General features: G+C 37.6%; 1 protein-coding gene across 2 annotated transcripts in view; it reads left to right on the plus strand.

Moving 5' to 3' along the window:
- Malt1 (MALT1 paracaspase) overlaps positions 1-19,878 on the plus strand; it is a 52,577-nt gene that overhangs the window by 5,769 nt on the left and 26,930 nt on the right. Inside the window, exons 2-9 of one of the 2 annotated variants that reach the window (XM_031365908.1) lie at positions 1,405-1,571; positions 8,662-8,783; positions 11,929-12,088; positions 12,584-12,762; positions 13,167-13,263; positions 13,862-13,894; positions 16,678-16,704; positions 18,903-18,932. In XM_031365908.1, coding sequence (XP_031221768.1) covers positions 1,405-1,571; positions 8,662-8,783; positions 11,929-12,088; positions 12,584-12,762; positions 13,167-13,263; positions 13,862-13,894; positions 16,678-16,704; positions 18,903-18,932 — 815 coding nt within the window. The remainder of the gene's footprint in view (positions 1-1,404; positions 1,572-8,661; positions 8,784-11,928; positions 12,089-12,583; positions 12,763-13,166; positions 13,264-13,861; positions 13,895-16,677; positions 16,705-18,902; positions 18,933-19,878) is intronic. The other variant, XM_031365909.1, reaches the window with a different exon arrangement.

A 19,878-nucleotide genomic window follows, 5' to 3' on the forward strand; every position in this document is an offset into this window, starting at 1 on the left:
CTTGTTTTGGAACAGAAATATTTAACTTTAATTTGATCTTTGCTTCTTGTTAGGAAGGACAACTTTGCCTATTAAGCTTTTTCTCTGTATGAATTGAGACATCCCTTGGTTATATCTGATGAAATGGCATATTAATTTCATGTGTCAGTCAGTACCTGGTAAACTTCTGAATCTTAAAATGTGTATTTTGTATACTGCTCTCATGTACTTACGAATATCATAGTCATTTGAAAACTTAGTAATTTACTTCTAATACATGATCTTTGACAAGGGCTTCTTATGCCTTTTTCAGTTGCTGACTTTATAACATTGATTATCCTATTCAGTGTCTTTTTGAGATATTAGCTTCTATGTTCTTAATACTTCTCACACTGTTCATATCTGTTCATCCTATTTTGACCTCATGAGACGAGGGGCTTATTCTTTTCAAACAATAGCAGCATCTGGCCTACTAGTTAGTGCCTTCATTTTGGGCCATATTCTACTTTATCTTTTAAAAAAAAGTTAAAGGAATTGTAATTATGTTACTTGGACACATATCATGCTTAAGATTCACCTTGAAGTGAATCTCTAAAGTATCAGAAGTGCTCTCTAAAGTAATCAAGGGAGGTTGAATCTGATCGTGACTATCAGACCTTTTGTGCCTTGATAGTGACAGCATCTGTTAACTGTAGAGTCTGTCATACACAAATAAAAATACTTTCTTTGTTAAAAAAAAAAAAAAAAGATTGGTCAGTGGTGGTGCACACCTTTAATCCCAGCACTTAGGAGGCAGTGGTAGCTCTGGTCTACAGAGTGAGTTCTAGGACAGCCAGGGCTACACTGAAAAACCCTGTCACAAAAAACAACAACAACAACAACAACAAAAACTAAAGGAGGAAGAAGAAGAAAGGGGGGGAAGAGGAGAGGGGAGGAAAGGAGGGAGAGGGCGAGGGGGAAGAAAGAGGGAAGGGGAGAATAAAAAGAGACCCGGTGTGGTGACTTAGCACTCAGCACTTGGGAGACAGATAGCTCTCTGAATTCAAGGTCACCTGGTCTGTATTTTGAGTTCCAGGCCAGCTAGAGCTGCATAGTAAGACCCTGTCTCTAAATAAATCATAGGAAAGAAGGAAGGAGTAAAGACAATTTCTGGCCTTTTCCTCACTTTCAATTGAATGATAAAAGTTTGATCTGTATCAAGACTAAATTTTTCTCCCATCCTTCAGACTTAATAATTATAGGAGCTGAAGAGGGGAAGATACTAGAGAGAGAAAGGAATGCTGGAGGAGGAAGGAGAGGAGGGAAGAGCCCTAGCTTTCATAATGTAACTAGTTTCCTACCACCCAAGGTTTTTTTCTGTATAGCACCTACAGTGAATGGTCCAGCTACATATTAGACATATCATGAATTAACTCTTTGTTTCAGTTGCCTGGACCTGGAACAGTGTTCTCTTAAAGTATTGGAGCCAGAGGGAAGCCCAAGTTTGTGTTTACTGAAACTGATGGGTGACAAAGGCTGTACAGTCACAGAACTGAGCGACTTCCTCCAGGCTTTGGAGCACACTGAGGTTCTTCAGCTTCTCAGCCCCCCAGGTAAGTCTCCTCCACCTTTCAGGACTATTCTTCAGAAATTCATGGAGTCGGATTTAGAGACGAATACCTTTTTTTTTTTTGACCAGGTAAATTGTGTTCAGTATTTTTGGAAAATATAAATGCGTATAAGAGCCTTACCCTCGGTGATGTGAGGGTCATTGAAGTACAGCCTCATTACAATGAAGCCCAATGTCTAAAAATTGTTCTTATTTTGGGCTTGTACCACAGTAAGAGCCAAGATTTTAAACTCTACTTAATACAAAACAAACAAAAATACTTTATATATTCATGTTCATTTAAGAAAATACTAGTAGTGATGTATTATTTTTTAAGTATACAGCTAATATGTTTGGAGTTATTTAAAATTTATATTGAGAAAAATGTATTTTTACTATTGCTGCAGACGAGCATCTACATAAGACTGTTAAATTGATTGTTTTTTATCAAACAACTTTTATAATACTTATTTTTATTGTTATAATATTTTATAAACTTTAAGGAATACAACAAAAAAGATATTGTAGGTATTGAAGGGGGGTCTATGGGCGGAGCAGTGGTACAAAAGGGGAACAAGAATGTGATTCAATTCTATTTAATTAAAAATATGTTTTAAATGTTAACAAATTCAGATAAATTGAAATCATGTAACTTTTCTCATCATGATGCAATAAAAGTTTAAAAAGAAAAAAAAAAGAGCCTCATCCGCCTTTACCCCCCATGTTAACATATCAAAGGTATTGGATTGTAGTTCAAGAAGCAAGCTATACAAAACATTTTTAAGCAATTATTTTAAAAAAAATTTAAGTGTAACCCACATATTTGATATTAGAGAATTATCCCATAATACTGTAGTCTACAAGATGCCTATATTCTAGGAGGATGTATGCTAAAATATTTACATGTAGATAATACACAGTGAAATAGTGTAGCCCAAAACACAGTGTAGATATTTATGTATGTGTATATAAGGACGAGGTAAAGTGAGGTCAGATGGTCACTATTTTTTTATCATTGTAATACTTTTGAAATGTTAGCTATATGAATTTTTCATCCTACACCTGTATTGAGTGAGGCTCTTCATATGTAAAGTCACATGAAGAATAGGAACAAGGAGCTCGAAAGATAGCAACTCATCAGTTCAGAGCACTTGCTGTTCTTCCATAGGAGCAGAGCATGCTTCCCTGTACTCACGTCAGGCAACTCAAAATTGCCTGTAACCCAGCTCCTGGGGATCCAATGTCTTGCTCTGACCCCTGACATCACCTACACTCAGCTGCATGTACACAGAAACACAAACCCAGAAATGAAAATAAAATGCAAAATTAGAAAACAAATAGGAAACAGGCTAGAGAAATGGATATACTTAAAGGTTAGAAAACAGTCTGTTCTTCATATGGCTGCAGGTGGACCTGATCAGCTATAGTAACACTTACATGTGCAGAAAGAGGAAGGACATGACATCAAAGTTGCTTGGTTGAGCCACGTAGGGTAGTCCATGTCTGTATTCCCAGGAAGATCAAGAGTTCAAGGCCAGCCTGAACTACATAGTAAGATCGTGTTTCGGATGAACAGACATTGCCTGGTGGCAGCAGCAGTGCAAGCCTCTTTTCCAGGATTCCATATGGCCAGATGTCCCATTAGGAGTGAAGAAGCCAGTCAAGCCTAGAAGGGCTGTAAACTATGGGCTTGATGGTCTCTGTTTTACATTATTTTGATGTACTAATGTTTCTCTGTATAACCAAACTGATTATGATAAATTGTTTATGTGCATTATTGTGTTTATGTGTATGCACCTGCGTACGTGTATATTCACCACACGTATGCAGGTGCTCTTAGAGGCCACAGGGCATAGGAACCTGGGAACCTGAGTTGTAGGTAGTTATAAACTACCCAATGGTGAGTTCTTGGAGATCTACGTACATCCTCGGTGAAAACACTAAACAGTCTTAACCACTCTCCAGCCCTATGATATATGTTTAGTATGAGAATTAGAGACATAAGATATAATAGTAACTTGCCAATTACACCAATGAGAAACCCAAACTCAAATTGATGTCTGTTTCATTTCTCCCTGAAACAGCCAGAAGTAGATGAGGCTTCCTAAGAAGTAGACAAGAGCTGGAAGTTTGATGTTCTCCTCGTCTTTCTTGATACTGACTTCCTTCTAAGACTGACACTCACTTAGCCTAGGATGTCTGCTGGATGCTCTTCGTCTCATTTATCATTGTCCCAGAATTCTAAACAAAAAGCAGGTTTATTCTAGTCAACTAGTTTTGTTCACTTGCTTGTCCCTAACACTGTCACTGTAGCCAAGGACATGGAATGTGCTGACATGCTTGGCTTAGAACTAAGACTGGAATTAGGCTGAGTCAGCGTTCCAGGAACCACACGGATCACCAAACAAAAATAGACTGGCTGGGTAAGAAAAAGAGCCCTCAGACCCTGGAGATGTAACTACCTTGACCACAAATACAAAGGGTCCTAGATTATGAGGGAGATTATGATCCCAGCCGCTCTCTGTTTTACTGTATGCCTTCACATGCCTTACTTGGAGTGTACTGTATTAAGTGTTCGGCTTCCTCAGCTAGCGCCTGTCGGCTAGGAACAATGAACTGCTAATGCAAGTGCCCCACATGCAGTTGTTGCCCATTTCTCAGCAAGGAATGCCCTAAAGTGTACCGTGCAGCCTAATGCACACACCATCTACTAAATGTTCATGCTCAGTGAATGGGGAACCCTCTGCCTCACAGAGTTCCGGGAGTCACACGGAATGGTAGCTCAGGCTGTCATCCTAGCACTCAAGGAAGCTGAAGTCAGAGCGTCGCCATGAATTAGCCAGGCCTACACGCATGAGTCCTGGCAAGCTTTAGTTACAGAGTAATACTTCCTCAAACAAACAAAAAATAATCATAGAAAATATTTTTATGTTTTAATAACAAATCCAAGAATAAGACTATCCTAAGAAAAATGTAAGCTCTAGCAAAAATCAGTTTAATTTGTGATCTTGCTCAGAAATATTCATTGAACACTTTTTGTATTCTGTTATCTTCATGGTCTCAGACATATGAATTCAGAGATGAACAAGGCAATTATTTTTGTCTATTAAAAAGTCTTTGTGGGCTGGTGAGATGGCTCAGCGGGTAAGAGCACTGACTGTTCTTCCAAAGGTCCTGAGTTCAAATCTCAGCAACCACATGGTGGCTCACAACCATCCATAATAAGATAGTTACAGTGTACTTATATATAATAATAAATAACTCTTAAAAATTTTTTTTAAAAAAAAGGTCTTTGTACCAAGGAGTACACATGGCACCAGCTGCATATGTAGCAGAGGATGGCCTTGTCAAACATCAATGGGAAGAGAGGTCCTTGGTCCTATGAAGGCTCGGTAGATGCCCCAGTGTAGGGGAATCGAGGACGGGGAGGAGGGAGTGGGTGGGTGGGTGGGTGGGTGGGTGGAGAAACACCCTCATAGAAGCAGGGGGAGGGGGATGGGATGGGGATGGGAGGGGGGAAAAACTGGGTAAGGGGATAACATTTGAAATATAAATAAATTTAAATAAAGAATTTTTTTTTAAAAAATTATCTTTGTTCAGTAAAGCAGACAAATATCAAATCTAGGACAACTCTAAAAAACAATTATAAGCCAGGAATAGCAGAACACACCTTTAATCCCAGAATTTAGGAGGCAGAGTCAGGCAGATCCCTAAATTTGAAGCCAGCTTGGTCTACGTAGTAAGTTTCAGGACTACATAGTAAGACCCTGTCTTGAAAAGAAAATATGTGTCTGTGTCTGTGTGTGTCTGTGTGTGTCTGTGTGTGTGTGTGTGTGTGTGTGTGTGTGTGTAAATTTATCTGATCTCCAGTTTTCCATTTTAGTACTTTGCATTCTTTTTTGTGTGCATTTTTCAGTTTTGTTTTTGTTTTTTTGTTGTTGCTGTTTTGTTTTTGTTTTTTGAGACAGGGCTTCTCTGTATATAATCATCCTGACTGCCCTGAAACTCAATTTATAGACCAGGCAGGCCTCAAACTCACAAAGATCTGCCTGCCTCTGCCTCCTGAGTGCTAGGATTAAAGGCATGCACCACCATACCTGGCTAGAGCATTGCATTCTTTTTTCTTTTTTTTAAGATTTATTTCTTTTATGTAAGTACACAGTTGCTCTCTTCAGACACACCAGAAGAGGACATCAGATTCCATTACAGATGGTTATGAGCCACCATGTGGTTGCTGGGAATTGAACTTAGGACTCTAGAAGAACAGTCAAGTTCACTTAACCGCTGAGCCATCTCTCCAGCCCAGTGCATTGCATTCTTAAATTTTAATAAAGATGCAAAGCATGCTTGTGTTTTCTTTGTTTTGTACTTATGCCATTTTACAGGAAGCATTAGTTCTTATTCCACAGAAAGCAATGTTTTTTTTGTTGTTGTTGTTTTGTTTTTGTTTTTTTTTTTTCTGATAGTCCTTGTAGAGAGGTGTGGTTAAGGAAAGATGTATTCTGTAGATGATGCTGTGAGCATCTTATCAGGCCTCTCAGATCCAAATGCACGAAGGGGAAATTAGATTCATTTTGACTGGAAGAACAACTTTAGTCTGATTTTGCCATATTTTGTTCCAACTGTTAATAGAACTGTAACCAGAGATAGCTCTTAAGAGATAACTGTAGCATAGAGGTTCCTGATTTTTGAGAACTAACTTAGATCCTGTTTATTTGTTCTGAAAGCTAAAAGAAGCTAAAGCAGAGCTGGGGGTCACTTCTAGTGACCACTAGCAGGAAGGTGAAGATAAGTACAGGCTCATTCTGAAATGTGTATGCCTAAGTTCTTGTACCTACTACAGTTTCTAAAGACGCCCCTAGGAATGAGCTGTCCCTCTTTCTGCTAGCTCTCTTACTGGGTTTTTCCACAGCACAGGGGTTGACTACTTTGTTCTAGACCTGTCTTCCTTGAATTATTTGTTAAACTGCTTCTAGTTTTGATGTGCCTGGTGTTCATCACAAGTATATACATGTGTAAACATACCTATGCATGTACCATACACACACACATCATATTTATATACATAATAATAAACAGATTTTTCTTTAACATTTTTCATAAATCTGTTTTTATATTTCTCCCTCCCTCAATTCCTCAGATCCCTTTTCCTCCCTACCGACCCAACTTTGTTTTCTCTTGAACAACAAAACAGAAAGCAAAATTCAACCAATAAGAAAAAAAACAACAAAATAAAACAAACACACACACACAGAACCTGGCCAACTATTCCAGGACATGAGGCCTGCCCTGGACTGTGGTTGATATATTCACCTACATTGTAGAAAACTGATTTTCCCTTTGCTGGCTAGCATCAATTACAAATAGTTTCTTGACTCTTTTGACTAAAGGAAGAATGTTAGTCTGATTTTGCCATATTTTGTCTCAACTGTTATGGAACTGTAACCAGAGATAGCTCTTTACAGATAATTGTAGTATAGAGGTCCTGACGTTTTAGGGGTAGAACTCTATGCTGGTCTTGCACATGCTGTCACAGTGTCTTTAAATTCATATGTGCACAGCCCTTCTGTTTCTGGAAGACACTGTCCTTAGAGCCATCCCCTATATCTGGCTCTTACAGTCTTTCCACATCCTCTTTTACATAGATCCCTGGGCCTTGAGGGGAAGGGCTTTATGGAGATGCTTCATTTAAGACTGAGTGCTTGTTGCAGAATCCTATAGCCAAACATTAGGGCAAACTCAGGGAGTCCTGGAGAGGAGCGGGAGGAAGGAGGAACCAAGGGCATCAGGAACATCACAAGAACACTGCCCACAGAATCAACTGACCCAGACTCATGGGGGCTCACAGAGATCAGGGAGCCTGTGAGGGTCTGACCTAGGTCTCTGCATATATGCTATGGCTGGGTTCTTGTGGGACTCCTGACAGTGGAAGCAGGGGCTGGTCTGACTCTTTTGCCTGCCTGTGGGACCCTTCTTTTCCTACTGTGTTACCTCATCCAACCTTGATGTGCTGGTATGTGCCTGATCTTATTGTAGCTTGTTATACCATGTTTGGTTAATGTCCCTGAGAGGCCTGCTCTTTTCTGAAGAGAGGCAGGGGCTGGGAGAGCATGAGTCTTAGAGAGAGGGAAAAAGGAGGAGGTAGGGACTGGGAGAGGGAAGAGAGGGGAAACTGTGGTAGGGATGTAATAAATGAGAGAAGAATAAAAAATAAATAAAGACTGGATGCTCTAAAGTCTCTCACTCTGCACATTGTGTTATTTCTATCTACTGCGAGCAGCAGCTTCTCTGATGAGGGCTGAGCAATATTCAGGTCTATGAGTATAGCAACATGTCAGTAGGGGTCATTTTATGAGTTTTTTTTTCTTCAGAATATTAGTATTCTCCCTTGGCCCATGACTTAACTAATCTCAGGTTCTTGGACATTTTAGCAGTGTCAACAATGGATTTGATTCCATCTCATGGAGTGGGTCTTAAATTTAATCAAAAGCGTTTGGTTACTCCCATGACATTTGTGCTGCTATGGCACCATTATACCTTGCAGACAGGTCACTGTTGGAGGTTACATGGTTTGTAGCTGGGAGATGTTGATAATTGCCTTTCTCAAGTGGTCGTGTGCAGAGCACCATGAACACTAGTCAGTAGGGCTGAAGCTTCTAGTTAGACACCAGCTCAATTTCTCAGGTCTCTAGTTCATGTCAGGTTGAAAAAAAGCTAGCCTGTGCACTACGTAGGCATATCTAACTCAGTTGAAGTGCCGGCCACATGAACGTTTATGACCAGGTATTTGTGTGCATTGGCATTGAGAACTGTAATATGGTGATTGCCTGGCAGGTGTCCTGAAAGGTGCATCCCGATCTCAGGGTAGAGTATATCAAAGTCTTTTGCAGTTAAGCTTTTTCCTCATTTTACAAAGTTCTCAGCGGAAGATACATACTGACAAAGAAGAAATAAATTACTTATGATAAAGATGAATATGAAAACTGTTTCTAAAATATTTCTTTATTGTTTTCTATATATAAGCAAGAAAAACTCTCTTTTGTAAATTTACTGTTTTTTTTTTCTTTTCTTTCTTTTCTTTTTTTTTTTTTTAGGATTAAAGATCACCGTAAACCCAGAATCCAAGGCAGTTTTGGCTGGACAGTTTGTAAAACTGTGCTGCCGCGCAACTGGACATCCTTTTGTACAATATCAATGGTTCAAAATGAATAAAGAGGTAAATTTGAAATGTCTTTTAATTCTACTTAGGTTGGTTAGTTAGCTGGTTAGTTGGCTGGTTGGCTGGCTGGCTGGCTGGCTGGCTGGTCATTTTTGTGAGTTTAGAGCTAAGAAGAACATAAGCAGCATTTTAACAGGATATGAAGAACCAGCAGAGTTTTGAAACAAGGAATTTTTCTTTCTCTGAGTCAGGGTTTTTCTGTATGTTGCCCTGGGGGTCCTAGAACTCATTCTGTAGACCAGGCGGGCTTCAAACTCACAGAGACCAGCCTATCTCTGCTCCTGAGTGCTGGGATTAAAAGTGTTTACCACCACTGCCTAGATTAAATAAAGGATTTATGTTTTGGAGGAGGGGTTATTTGTTTGTTTGTTTGTTTGTTTTTACGTAAAAACTTGTCTCTTGAAGAAGACAGAGAACAGCAAGACGACCAGGTTACCTATTGCCTGGGCTGCTGCAGACGACCAGGTTACCTATTGCCTGGGCTGCTGCAGACGACCAGGTTGCCTATTGCCTGGGCTGCTGACAAATACTTGTAGTGTGGTCTCAGTGAATTAATGGAGGTGAATCACAGGGCATACTTCAGCATGTGTTTTGAGGCTGTGGTTAACCAGACTGATAAATCAGATGAAGAGCATGAGGGAAGTAAAAAGAAAAATTAAGGAGGACTCCCTACTTTTCCACTTGAGTATCTTGGCCATGTTTACTCTGTAGGTCTTTTGTTTGTTTGAGAAGACTGGAGAGGTCTATGTCTAGGAGGAAAAATCAGAGTGTGACTCCAGACCATGCTTATTATATGTGCATGTGAATCACACTATCACTTTGGATAGCTAGAGAGACAACAATGAGAGTGTCTAGTGAAAGAAATTAAAAGATGGAACAGTCAAAGAGTTAGAAGAAGGGCTGGAGAGATAGCTCAGTGGTTAAGGGCACTGGCTGCTCCTCCAGAGGTGCTGAGTTCAATTCCCAGCAACCACATGGTGGCTCACAACCACCTGTAATGGGATCTGATGCCCTCTTCTGGTGTGTCTGAAGACAGCTACAGTTCATATACATTAGATAAATAAATAATTCTTTTAAAAAGAAGAGAATAAAAAGCAAAATACTTCAAGAAGAAAGGTGTGACCAACTTCTTCAGTGCTACTAAGAAGGAGGCATAGACAAAAGTATTTGTTGACTAAGTTGTCATAGAAGGGATTTAGAGTATATTTTGAAAATGATTTGGTAAAGGAAAGAAACACATGCTAGAACCAAGAAAAAAAATGCAGGAATAATTTCAGAGAAGATGGGATTACTGAAAAGAAAAAACTTTTCCCTTAGATTCTGAGCTCCGGTCCTGCAAATAGTAAGTAAAATGGATTAGTAGGGGCTGCAGAAGTGACTCAGCAGTTAAGAGCACTTCCGGGGGACCTAGGTATGGTTTTTATCACTAACATGGCAAATATAGGAGATCTGACAGCTACTTCTGGCCTCTGCAGGTGCTGTGTGCATATGGTGCTCATACAGACATACAAGCAAACACATATATAATGAAATAAATAAAATATATCTTAAAATTAACAAAAATGGGGACCAGGCATGGTAGTGTATGCCTTTAATCTCAGCTCTCCAGAAACAGAGGCAGGTAGATCTCTGAGTTCAAAGCTACCCTGGTCTACGTAGTGAATTCCAGGATAGCCAGGTCTTTGTAAAAAGACCCTGTCTCAAAAAAAACAAACAAACAAACAAACAAACAATGGATTACCAGAAGAAAAACATGGGGTCTGCAGTTCATCAGGAAAAGGCTCTTGCTTGACAAGCCTGATGATCTGAGTTTCATCCCTAAGACTCACATGATCAAAAAAGGGAACTGATTCCCAAAAGTTCTCTGACCATCACACATACATCATGGTACATGTGCGTGTGTGCGTCCTGACACACATTAATACAATAAATAAATAAGCACAAAACATTTTTTAAACTATTCATATGCATGGAAGAACTTATAAATTAAGCAGCTTGCTAAATTAGTTAAGTTAGAAGCTTATATACCTAACTTATGAGAAAATCAAGTGTGTTTCTTCAAAAAAGGAAAGATTCTGGACAGATTGCACACGCCTTTAATGTTAGTACTTGGGAGACAGAGAGACACAGTTCAAGGCTGGCCAGGACTGTATTGTAAGACCCTGTCTCAAAAGAAACAAACTAATAAACTCAAAAAAGCAAAGGTATTCTAGAAGAGCAAGGGTAGGTTAGGGAAGTTTGTGATGTTTGTTCGTTGTGAAAGTCTTTCTTCTTTATGAAGAAAACTGAGAATTTATGATAGATCTACTCTAATCTGAGATTAGCATGAAGGGAACACAAACTAACCATTACTCCAAGTCTGACCAAAATGAAAGAAACCTTCCTATGGCCATTCCTTCCTATCACATCTATGCTTTCCATGAAGCCAAACACTTCAGAGAAGCTGGCTATAATTTTGTTAAGCAGCCTGTCTTCTTAAGTATTTTGTAGATGAGAAAGTAAAGTGCCAAAATAACAATAGTTTATCCACGTAGTCATAGTTAATTTGGCCAGAAAGGAAAATGATAGCTAGTTTGTTTTCTTCATTCCACTGTAGTGTTTATTGTGCGCTACGCATAAAAGTTGCAGTTCAGTTGTATAAATAAGTGTACTATCTTAATGACCAAACAGATGGGTTCCTACTAGTGAGTTCCTCAAAATCTGGGGAACAGTTAGCCTCTCTGATGGATGGATTTGTTAAAGACTGTGCATTATTTCAGTCCTCAAAATCTTACTTTATTTTTATTATTGTTATTTCTAGATTTATTTATTTATTTCATATATGTGAGTACACTGTAGCTGTCTTCAGACACCAGATGAGGGCATCAGCTCTCATTACAGATGGTTGTGAGCCACCATGCAGTTTTGGGAATTGAACTCAGGACCTCTGGAAGAGCAGTCAGTGCTCTTAACCGCTGAGCCATCTCTCCAGCCCAAAATCTTACTTTTTACTTTGTAACTAGCAAATATTTAGGATTTGAAGAAAAAAAGAAACATACTTTTCAAAGGTCTGTAATCAATTCATAGATTTTACACAGCATGTATTATAAGCTGGAGTTTTGATGAATTCTTCACCCATGCCTTCTTACTGATTCTTTTGCAGATCCCATATGGAAATTCATCAGAACTTATTTTTAACACAGTCCATGTAAAAGATGCAGGCTTTTATGTCTGCCGAGTTAACAACAGTTCCACCTTTGAATTTAGCCAGTGGTCACAGCTGGATGTATGTGATGTGGCAGAAGTAACAGACAGCTTCCAGGGTGAGTGATAAATGAAGTTACATGTTTATTTGTTTAAATGTTTATCTAAAAATTACTCCAGAGCGTAAATGTCATGCACGAGTCATTAAGAATTGACTCTACATGGTTTGATTGTCATTCTCCTAGTGTCTGTTCCTTAAGATGAGATGGGCCCTTCTCACTCTTGTGCCTGATGCTCAGCTTGAACCTGCTGATGTTTGTGCCCTTGTCCATTTTAGTGTGGCATCTGTAATTCAAGCTTAGTTTCTCCCATTACTTAGATATTCTTGAGTATGCCCACCTGCTATCTCAATATTTTAAAATAGTTTTTGCTCACTACAGTATTCTTTTTCTCTTTAGAACATCTCTTAACATTTGTGGGAGTTTCAATAAAAATCCCTTTTAAGTATGGTTTTAAAGACTATAAAAACTAAAGGAAAGACTTAGACATATCTCTGTTTAAATTATAGGGAATTTGTGGTTCTAATTCAGAGATTTTTTTTTTTTTAATTTAAGGAAGTGTGGATGGCATCTCAGAATCCAAGCTGCAAATCTGTGTTGAACCAAGGTCCCAAAGGCTGATGCCAGGCAGCATGCTGTTTTTACAGTGTGTTGCTATTGGAAGTCCTATGCCGCACTACCAGTGGTTTAAAGATGAGTCACCATTAACACATGAGACCAAAAAGCATTACACGGTAGGCAATTGATTTGGTGGGGTGTTAGTTTATAAAATAAATGGTACAAGTAAGATGTAAAAGAATCGCTTACATTCACACTCTTTGAAATGCTTTCAGTACTTTCAGTTCAAGTTCTTTACATTTCAGTATTAATTAGAATTTCTATTTGCAACGGGACAGGATTTCAACCATGGCATCAATATAAAATGTCAGATTTTATACTGTGCCAAACTTTATACTGTTAGAATAATTTTATCATTTGCTTACTAATATTTAGCTCAATGAATGGTGATAATCTAAGGATGTATAGTTTTTTTGAAATGCTGTATTTGAGAAATGTTTTAAATACAATGACTTTTACCTTAAGCAGTTTTTAAATTAATAATGAAGAGAAAAATATATGTCCTGATATTTTGACACAGGTTCCATATGTGGATCTAGAACATGAAGGAACCTACTGGTGTCATGTATATAATGACCGAGACAGTCAAGATAGTAAGAAGGTAGAAGTCATCATAGGTAAGCCGTATTAGCGTTCTGAAGCATAAGATACGAGCTGTATACACGGGAGTGTGTGAGCAAAGCAAACCCTACTGCTTTTTGCCCTGTGCCATTTAATAACATCACATATAAGGAGTTATATTGTTTTATACAGGAATATTAGAGAATTCACTAGATTAACTCTCTAATTATGTACAATGAGCAAAACAGCAAAACTGAAAAATGATTTTATTCATCCTCTTCTAGTTATTTAAGTATTAGAGTTTATCATAAGTATTTGTATCAAAATGTGTTTCTTGTAGTTCCAAATTAGAAAAAGACTTCATTTGGTGAAAAAGATTGTCAATAAAACATATAAAGCCAGAGACACATAAATGAAAAGTAATTATTGATCAGTATTCCCTAGTGATCAGTATTGATCAGTATTCCCTAGTATGGATTATGTGATTTTGGAGTTTGTTCTCTTTACATTGAATGCATTTACAGTGACTTTGTCAAGAGTAGGAATATTGACACATATGTTGCTTAAACAACATGATTCTGTGGTGTTTATCTCTATTTACTTAATGACTACCCTTCCTAAGATTGTGTTCAAATTTGTTTTCTCTAACATAAGGAAGAACAGATGAGGCAGTGGAATGCACTGAAGGTAGTGTAACCCTTGGGTCCAGACCAAATCTGTTGCATGCCGGTTATTCTGGGGAGAGGTGGAGTGTCCTAGCTCACTATGTGCAGTGATAGAAAAAATACTAGCTCTAATCAGTCATCTTTCTTGAGGGACACCGTGTCTTACTTCTTAAAGTTTTGTACATTTTCACTATTAGACACTTCTAAAGTAATCTTCAGCTGATTTCCTGTTGTGCATAAGACCCAGAGCTTCTCTGTAAGTTATCTGAAATAGTGAATATTTGCAGTCTTAATGTTAATTTTTAATTGTAATAAAATATATTTAAAACATTAAATAATGTTGCCATTATTTTATTTCTTAAGATGCCCTTTAATGGCAAACATAGTTTCTATAAAAAGTTCAGAATAGATATATTATTTGATATATTTTATCAATTATTAAATATTTTGAAAATAATATTGATAAGGATTTTCAAAACTACAGTATTTTAGATTATTTACATGCCACTTTCACCATGGAAAGACAACTGAAAATCCATTTTAGCATAAACTTCTAACTTATTTTAATTAGTCAAAACATCATACTTAAGTTGTAATAAGTAAATATTAAAACTTAGACTAGCTCCCTTTCATGTACTATCACATTGATTTAAGAAATTAGGTTTGTGGATAGCAAAGTATTTTTTCAATTGCTGCTTCCTTGAACTGTCACATAGTCTCTCTTAGGTTCTACTTGGGTAAAGATGAGTAATGTTAAACCATACATTTCCTGATTTTCCTATCATCTCTATGGTAGCATGTAAACTACTAATAATTACTGTTTTGATTCTAATCATAGTTTGAACCAGAATTTTCTTATAAGAAGTTCTAATCCCACATCTGTTAATCTTATAGATGGAAAGCCATGTACAGAAATCCTAATCAAACTCCTTTTCTCTCTTATAATTTTTTGCCTAATTGCATGTGTGTTTATTTCTTTAAACTTTCTAACATAAGAGACCTTCAAGAATAAATAAAAAAGCCCTGCTGTTTGGCTTCAGAGTGAGCATGTGATTGTTACACTGCCCTGCTGTTTCTATAATTGTACACATCTCTATGCAGTTGTTTTTTGGTTTTTTTTTTTTGTTTGTTTTTTTTGTTTTCAGTGATAAAAAACAATCAAACTGGTTGGTGGTGACACATGCCTTTAATCTCAGCACTTGAAAGGCAGAGGCAGGCAGCTCTCTGGGATTTCTGGGATTACTAGGGCTACAACTGTGTCTCAAAAAACAAAGCAAACAAACAAACAAAACACAGTCAAACAATAATGTTCAAATAACTATTTGGAATATAGAGATGACAATATAGGTATAGAGTTGCTCCAAATTTTTCAAATGGAAAACATCATATCCAACTCTTTCTTTTTTTTCAAGAAGCCTGCAAAACTAGACATATAGTTGATGGGTTGATAAATACTGTGAATAGTATCCTTTAATGTATCTCACTTTAATGTCTCCTACTTCATTTTGTTTATTTCATTAGAATATTATTAGGACAAGGGGTATGGTTGAAAACATGAGGCTCAGCTGTAATTCAGGATGGTGGGACTCTGCAGATTTTAAATAGCCATTTAGGAGGTCAAAAGAAAAGTCACCCAAGATGGAATGCAGAATATGACAAAAACATCTAACTGTATTATAAACGTTTGAAATATTCTTTCTAAAAAGAGATGGATAGATGTGCTGACCTACCTATCTAGAAACTAACCTGTAAGATAAAAGGCATCAAAAATGGTACATACCCTGTGCACTGGTTGATACCACTCTTAAGCTAATCTCATGTAGTATGAAAGTACCATGCTTGGCCAGGGTTGGTGGTATGACTGAAATCTAGCACATGAAAACTAAGGTGGCAAGATAGTGGGCTTAAGGACAGCCTGGGCTACCTACTGAGACCTCATCTAAAGCAAACAAACCAAAGATATGTTTTCTGTATAGTAGTTTATTAATCCTGTATCACTTGTAATTTGTTTCATGTTTATTTTTGTCTTCATAAAGTTTAATAAGTAGCAAATTGATGATGACTGTTGTTTCATGGGCTTGTGCTCAAATTATTAATTTATTCTGTATGAAAAGTATATAAAGGATGCAAGTAAATTCTGAAACTGTTCTACCTCCCTCAAAAGCACACCATATTTGATATAACCATAAGAAAAACAGACAGATCCCAGTTGGAGAGCGTTCTACGGCTCAAAACTGAAATGGTTGTTAAAAACAAGGAGTGTCCGAGCAACTCTAACAACCACGGATGTTTAAGAAGACACAGGGAATGAGCAACTGTAACAACCACGGATGTTTAAGGAGACAGGGAAGGCTTCTTCTAGACTAAATAGCTCTTGGGGAGAAGGCAAATGTTATGATAAGAGTAATCTACTAATATAAGATGTGAATAACAGTGAAACTAGGTTTGGTATGCACAGGAACCCTCCTCTGCAATACTCCACAATGGTTCATCAAATGTCCTAGTGTTTTAGAGTTAAAGGTTTATTAATTTTTGAAAGGTCATTTATGAATAAGTATCTAAAACTTTGAACAAATGATGAATAAGTTTTTGTAATTTAATTAAAGTGAAACAGTTTAGAAGTCCTAAGTGTTCTTACCTGTTCAGTATTTGTATGGCTTCATTTAACTTTGAAAAATTCTCAACTCATAATGAACCGTAACATGATATAACAACTCATAACTGCTTTCTTGTCGTCATACTATTTGTGCTAAGTTGGCAGTTAGAATATTTTAAATTAATCTGTTTTCTCTTACTCTGTTTTAGATGAATTAAATAATTTAGGCCACCCTGGTAAGTATTATAAACAGTTTTCTTTTAGATTGCAAAGTTTGGCAGTAAAGGTGCTATAGACATTCTTTCCTACATTCTTAGACTACTATTTACATGAAGTTCAATTTAAAGCACATAAAATATGAAAATATTACTGATTACAAGACCATAAAGGTTGAAAAAGTATTTTGAATAACAACAAAATGTCACTGCTTGAGCCAATAATATAGCCAAATGAGTGGAAGTACCTACTGCCATACCTGATTACCTGTTTTGGCCCTCAGAGCCCACGTGGTGGAACGAGAAAACTAATTCTTGCACATTTTCCTCTATATGTGCACCATGCCCTGATACACAAACAAAAGAAATAGATAAGTGTGGAAAAAGTGGAGAATTTTGTTTTTGTTGTAGTGTGTTCCTGGGGATCCAACCCAGGGCCTTGTATATGCTGTGCCAAGTGCCTCACTACTGAGCTGCCCGCTCAGCATTGGTGCTTTTCACTCATTTTATGTTGCTCCTTATTAAGGAGGTCCACTGTTTTTAATGTGGACCATACTGACAGAGTGGCATGCTACATTTCTAAACTGTCAGACTTAGAACATCCCTGAAGTGGTTGGGTAGGTGCGGTCACCAGAACTGAAAGGCAGTCAGTAAAGAGAGGTGGCTGTAGAAAGATACAGTGGTCTGTAACTATTAAGAGACTAACAACGGCAGTCTCTAGGCAAGCTTTGATCAGAAAGGATTTCTGAACAAGCTAAGGTTAAAAAAAAAAAGCTATCACGTGAGATAAAGGACATTTCAGTAATAAAGAATATGTAAAAGAAGAAGATGTCAGCATAAGCTGTGGGCATTCTGAAAGACACTGACAGAACCTATGAATAGATTTAATCAAACCATACAGAAAGACATTTAGAAGGCATGAGGATATTTAATATTTGCAGGAAACCTGATGGTCCCCATAATTAGTTTGCTTGATTTTGTTCGTTTCGTGAAGCTGGGGATTGTTCCGGGGGTGGGGCTGGTGTGCTCGCTCCTCACTGTACCCCTGAGCTACTCCTCTCGCACTGTCTGCTTAGTTTTGTATTTCATTCAAAGACATCTGTTGCTGTAAGTTCTGTCTGGACTCTGCTGACTCTATGTGAGCAAACTAGGCAAAGCAAAAAGCCACGTGACCGTTAGGTTATTTTTACTGTAGTATCTTCATATTCATGTGAAGGTAAAGAATTGCTTCAAATTTCCTGAACTGATGACTATTTGAAAATATCTGAGTAATTGTTCCTTTGGTGTTGATAGAATCCCTTTCCCTACCTTTGTCCCCTATGTATTGTCCTTTAAAGAGTTGTGAAATTGCTTCATAAACACTTTAGTATAATATACCCACCACTAAGTGTTTAACATTTTTCAGGCCTGTTTTTCCTTATTCTTCAAGAAAACCAAGCCTTTGAATTTAAAGAAAATGATGCGTGGCAAGGCTAGTACTGGGTTCCCATGGCATCTGTATTTTTAAATGTGCAAAGAAACTACCCCTCCCACAAGAAACTACCCCTCCCACAAGCACCGGGCACAACGGGCTGAGCGCCGTCTTTTACTGTATCACTTCCTAGTGGTGCGTGAGAGGGAATATGATTTCATTCTAGGTATGATAGTATAAACCCATATATTTTTGTCAAAATCTTTTAATTATAAATTAGCTATTTTCTACATTTTTCCTTTTAAGTTATTACTCATACTTATTTATGAAGTACCATATTGTGACCTGATATGTATGTATGAATGTGTGTGTGTGTGTGTGTGTGTGTGTATACACACACACACACACACACACACATATATATATATATATATATAGAGAGAGAGAGAGAGAGAGAGAGAGAGAGAATTTATAATATCCAGTCAAGTAATTAGCATTTTTAACTGCTTACATATTATTAACGTATGGGTTGGGGCCTTCAAGAGCGTCTCTTTAATTATTCTTAAATTCATAAGTTAGAGACATAGTTGCCCTAGAGTGCTATGCAACATTAGATCTCCTTCCCTTCTGTTTTTGTGCACTGTTCACCCTCTGGCTGTCTCCCCTTCTCCTTCTAGCCTCTGTGACCTCTACTGTTTCTAGCGTGTTAGTGATACTGCTGCCGCCTGATCATTGCTTTTGTTATCTCATTAGCTCTGAAGATATACCATGAATAACAGCATCTGTTTGTTCTTTTATCCTTGTCCAGATAATAAAGAACAAACTGGCCAGCCTTTGGGTGAGTTAAGTTTAAAGTACATGTTCAAATGTAATCACAGTATTTAACTACAATTTTTTTTATTTTCATGAAGGAATTTACAATATTTAACTTGATTGATTTATGAGTATTTGAGGAATATTAGACTAGATTTTTATTTTGGATAAAAGAAATTATGGAAGAAAGCCTTTAAAAATATTTGGGGGGAAAAGGGGGAACGTTGGCTTCAAGTCAGTTTTTAAGGAGTGATTTCTGTCTCTGGCAACATAGAAACAAAAGAAACGTGCATGCTACATAGAGGAAGAAGTGGTTATTGCTGTCTTCTGATGAGGTAGAAACTAGGACACTACCGTGTAGAGAGCAGTGAGTTTGGAAGTATGTTTTTCTGTCAACGAGACTCAAGGCAGCAAATCCAGGAGAGCTGTAGGTAAAGGCTCAAAGTAGAAGTGGTGAAAATACTGGTGTACAGAAGTCAGGTTAAAATGTCTAACTGGCTTTGATCAGAATTTTGAACACCTTTTTATCTTTTTTGTTTTTGTTTTTTGAAATAGTATCTTAACATTGCCCAAGCCGACCTCAAACTCACTATCTAAGGATGACTTTGAATTTCTGGAACTTCCTGCCTCTACTGCCCAAGTGCTGGGTTAAAAATTCAGTGCCTAGCCTGAAACCTTTTTTATGTTTCAGATTAGAAAGAAGAGGATATTAATGAAGAATAGGAAAGGTTTTTTTTAGGACATTAAATTTTTTCAGTTGACCCTTTCCTTGTCTAGAAGATTGAGGAGAGAATAGAGTGCCGACTGAAGAGCCTGAGTAGAAGCCGAGGTCTGTAACTTACAGAGCAGGGGTGACCACCTGGAAGTGGGAACTACTGGGGGAGCCACACTAAGACAGAAATTAGGAATGTAGGCTGGAAAAACGGCTTAGCCATTAAAGGCTAAGGCTCCCAACCAAAAGGACAAAAGTT

This window comes from Mastomys coucha, unplaced genomic scaffold (assembly GCF_008632895.1).
Source record: "Mastomys coucha isolate ucsf_1 unplaced genomic scaffold, UCSF_Mcou_1 pScaffold13, whole genome shotgun sequence".
Taxonomy (NCBI): domain Eukaryota; kingdom Metazoa; phylum Chordata; class Mammalia; order Rodentia; family Muridae; genus Mastomys; species Mastomys coucha.